This window comes from Brassica oleracea, chromosome C7, assembly GCF_000695525.1.
Source record: "Brassica oleracea var. oleracea cultivar TO1000 chromosome C7, BOL, whole genome shotgun sequence".
NCBI classification, from domain to species: Eukaryota; Viridiplantae; Streptophyta; class Magnoliopsida; order Brassicales; family Brassicaceae; genus Brassica; species Brassica oleracea.
Window position 1 is genome coordinate 30931278 of NC_027754.1, and position 4191 is coordinate 30935468.

The window sequence follows — 4191 nt, forward strand, 5'->3', positions numbered from 1 at the left end:
GACATTTACATCTCTCTGTTGCAGACACATGTCGTCGCCGGTTAACCTCTGCTGGCCGGTCCTCTCCCCCGATATCGATAATCTCTGTGGCAAGTTGGGCTACCCGCCAACTCTCAGCTTCCTTTATCGCGTGTTGTATCGTATCCAGCGGAGAGATATCTTTATTGTTAAAAACTTTTTCATTCCTTGTTTTCTATATGTACCACATAATCCATGGAAAGGCGTCCAACTGTTGCGAATTCACACCTCGATATATATGGAGTATATATGATCAGGTTTGGATATACAGTTTGCTAACTCAATATCCATTCAAGTATTTTTTTTTGTTTGCGTTCAGATTTTTTGGATTGGATTCGTTTGGGAGTTATGCCAACCCTTTACTTAGTGTCGCTCGTTAGGATTTTATTCCATTTCAAATTAACTAGACAAGGTCTTTGTTTTGGATATTTTTAAATAACTAATATTTTTTTATTAACGATTATTAACCTTTGATATATAGGAAAAGAACATCATGTTCATGTGTTTGGGAAGAAAGTAGATGCCATAACTCATGTGCACGTACATGTGTGTGCACATTCTAATCCTTCCCATTACTATATTAGTATTTTCTGAGAATCAATCGGCATTCATACCTGGAAGAATCATCACTGAAAACATCTTGATCACTCATGAAGTCCTCAACTACCTCAAGATATCTACAGCTGAAAAGAGATGTGGCATGGCAATAAAGACCGATGTTAGCAAAGCCTACGACAGGTTGGAATGGAATTTTATTCAATCTGTCCTAGAAAAAATGGGTTTCCATCAGACTTGGATCCATTGGATGATGCAATGCATAAAGACAATCTCCTACTCTTTTCTTATAAACAATGTGGTTAGTGGAAAATTCTTACCTCAAAGGGGCATACCCCAGGGCGATCCTCTGTCCCCTATATCTTCATTCTCTGCGGAGAAGTACTTTCAGGCCTCTGCAGGAAAGCTCAGTCAGGCGGTACTCTAGCAGGCATTAGAGTGGCCAGAAACAGTCCGAGAATTAATCACCTGCTATTCGCAGACGACACCATGATATTCACCTACTCCAACGCACACTGCTGCATTGCTTTGTCCTCAATCCTGCACAAATATGAACTAGCATCAGGGAAAAAGATCAATCCTGAGAAGTCTTCAATCACTTTCTCATCAAAGACTCCACCGGAGGTCAAGAACCAAGTGAAGACTCTACTAGGGATTGATAAGGAAGGTGGAGTGGGGAAGTATATGGGCTTACCAGAACACTTTGGACGGAAGAAGAGAGACCTTTTCGCCTCAATTGTAGACAAGATCAAGCAACGCTGCATTAGCTGGACTACGAGGTTCCTCTCAACTGCAGGCAAGGCTACAATGCTGCAAGCCGTCCTGTCATCTGTTCCAACCTTTGCGATGAGCCTGTGTAAGAAAATTCAATCAGCCCTAACGAGATTTTGGTGGGATTCTTCAGATGGAAAAAAAAAAATTGTTGGGTATCTTGGGAAAACCTCACAAAGCCAAAAGCTCTAGGCGGCCTAGGATTTCGCGACATCATCCTCTTCAACCAGGCACTCTTAGCTAAGATAGCTTGGAGACTAATAAGGAAACCGGATTGTCTCTTGGCCCGTGTTCTACTGGGAAAGTACTGCCATAAATCATCCTTCCTCAAAGTCAATCATGGTTCCTCATCTCACGGTTGGAAATGCATTCTTTGGGGATGTGATCTACCCCTCAACCACCTAGGGAAGTCTATCGGCAATGGGGAATCAACTAGGGTATGGCAAGACCCTTGGATCCCATCTGCTCCATCGCCAACGCCCTATGGACCTATACAAGAAAAAGATCAAGACCTTATGGTGTCAGACCTCCTCACAAGAGAAACAAAGGAATGGAATGCACTTTTGCTCAATGAGCGCTTACCAGAGCTACTTCACCATATCCAACTGATCAAACCCAGCCTCCTAGGAGCTCCAGATGCATACGTATGGAAGGCAGACAGTTCTAGCTCATACTCAGTTAAGTCAGGATATAACTCACTGCATTACCCTTGCTCCCGACCAACAGTCCCACTATCAAGACTGCTAACAGAGCCACAAAAAGATCCCAACAACAACAATGCAGCCGCTACTGTCGCCCAAGATAACAACTCGGGGGACTTTGATTGGAAGAAGAACGTCTGGAATATACCCTCTTCCCCAAAGCTCAAGATGTTTCTGTGGAAAGCGGCTCAAGACTCACTCCCTACAGGTGCGAACCTATCACGGCGTGGAATCTCGTCGAATGTGAACTGTGTCCACTGTAACTGCCAGGAGACCACGCTACACGCTCTCTTCAACTGTCGCTTTGCGCAAGAAGTTTGGAAGTCAGGACCTTGGGAGAGCTATATGGATCACAATACACTCAACTCCTTCCGAGGACTCCTGGTGAGCTCACAGAGAAAGAAGAACCTCCCACCATATGGAGTCTCCATCAATCTTCTCCCCTGGATCTGCTGGTCCATTTGGTGCTCTCGCAACCAACTCCTCTTCCAAAGCAGGACATATTCACCACAGGAGACCTTCAACAAAGCTATCCTTTTGGCGAGGGAATGGGAACATGCCCAAAAACCCAAGCCAGCAAGAGGACCTGCTACCATCGCAGCCCCGCCGCTCCCGACTGAAACGAGCTCTGCAATCCGATGTAACACAGACGCGGCCTGGAAGCCGGACTCAACAACAGCAGGAATCAGCTGGATCTTCACAGCTCCATCTACCGTGGAAGTCAATAGGGGATCGAAGATTCAGATGCATGTCTCCTCCCCGCTTCTCGCAGAAGCCTTAGCCATCAGGTAAGCTCTCCAACAGGCGATCTCCCTTAAACTCACTCATATCTGGGTACGCTCAGACTCCCAAGTGCTCGTTAGAGCAATCGACCGGAATCGAAGTTCATCGGAACTCCACGGAGTTCTCTCGGACGTCACCGGCCTCACATCGTCGTTTATTTTCTGTTTCTTTTCTTTCATTTCTAGGAATTCAAATGGGCCTGCAGATGCCCTAGCAAAGGCCTGCCTTGCAAACTTTGTATCATCTGGGTTTTAAGCTACCTTTTTATTTAATGAAAGTATTAGTGTTTCAAAAAAAAAAAACACAACATTAAATGACAAAATGATCCAATAACTCTTTTAATTTTAACTGATGATCTCTACATGTTCGTCGTCTTCAAACTCATCACCCATCAATCTTTCTCTTGCCTTCCTCACCTGCAATGCCCACATGATTCATATGAATATTAAATAGACATCAATTTTACGTAACTCTCTTACATTGACTAATCATGGTTGTGCCTTCACAATCATTAAATGTATGAAACCAACATATCAAAAGGCGTATCACTTTCAGTAATTTACTAACCTGTTGTTTCCAGTTGGTGAGGCTGACGATAAGACCAAGCAAAACAGCTTGTACACAAGACCCAACTGTGATACCAATCCAGAGTCCTCTTCCACTCATTTTAAACCTAAATCCTAATACAGCAGCAGCTGGTATTCCAAAAAGATAATATGCAGCTAGGTTAACATATGCTCCAATATCTTGCCTCCCTGATCCTCTAGCCACACCTGTTTTTATTCGTTAAGTTAGTAGTCTCTTAATTAGTCAATGACTACGACATTATAGGATCAGAATCTAACCTGAAAGAACTGCGTGAAGGGCATCGAATATGACTGATAAAGAAACCAGAGGTGCCATTGTTCTTACATAATCCACAACTTCGGTTTCTGAACTGAATAGGTAACCAAATACGTTTCTTGCAGCAAAAACTATTGCACTCACCATAACTGATTCTACTCCTGTGATAACCATCACTGTGTAAACTGCCATTCGAGCTTTTTTCGGGTTTCCAGCTCCTAATTCGTTTGCAACTCTTGTACTACAACACCAATAAAACAGATGTGATGAGATGGTTTTGAGATGTCTCCCTTTCTTATTAAATCGAAAAAGAAAAACCTTGCTGCTGCGCCTAGACTCTCAGGTATTTGGTACAAGGAGGAGATTGTTGATAGACTGTTAAAACAAGGAAGCATGCAAGTGTTTTTATATGATGATATTTCATTCCAAAATACAAGCAGAGTTGGTCATGGACATAGCGAAGTAAAACATTAGTCTTACACTACAAGAAAACAGCGGTATTCTGACGGACATTCCGACG

The 4191-nt window shown here is 43.3% G+C and overlaps 1 protein-coding gene and 1 long non-coding RNA gene across 5 annotated transcripts in view; both read right to left on the bottom strand.

Moving 5' to 3' along the window:
• Positions 1 to 618: 618 nt before the first annotated feature.
• Positions 619 to 2602, bottom strand: LOC106306868. 2 transcript variants are annotated; one of them, XR_001263199.1, is made up of 6 exons: positions 1927 to 2602; positions 1515 to 1833; positions 1268 to 1425; positions 1042 to 1113; positions 894 to 968; positions 619 to 701 (listed from the first exon to the last, which is right to left on the bottom strand). It is a non-coding gene; the product is annotated as an uncharacterized LOC106306868 (long non-coding RNA). The 2 variants fall into 2 exon arrangements; XR_001263198.1 differs by having other exon boundaries at positions 894 to 1113.
• Positions 2603 to 3073: 471 nt separating this feature from the next.
• Positions 3074 to 4191, bottom strand: part of LOC106306865 (MATE efflux family protein 5-like) — a 6023-nt gene continuing 4905 nt past the window's right edge. Inside the window, exons 4-7 of one of the 3 annotated variants that reach the window (XM_013743638.1) lie at positions 3990 to 4046; positions 3674 to 3912; positions 3396 to 3601; positions 3074 to 3244 (exon numbers count right to left, since the gene is read on the bottom strand). In XM_013743638.1, coding sequence (XP_013599092.1) covers positions 3173 to 3244; positions 3396 to 3601; positions 3674 to 3912; positions 3990 to 4046 — 574 coding nt within the window. In that variant the 3' untranslated portion in view covers positions 3074 to 3172. Of the gene's footprint in view, positions 3245 to 3290; positions 3602 to 3673; positions 3913 to 3989; positions 4047 to 4191 lie in introns of those variants that run through there. The other 2 variants (XM_013743639.1, XM_013743637.1) reach the window with 2 other exon arrangements.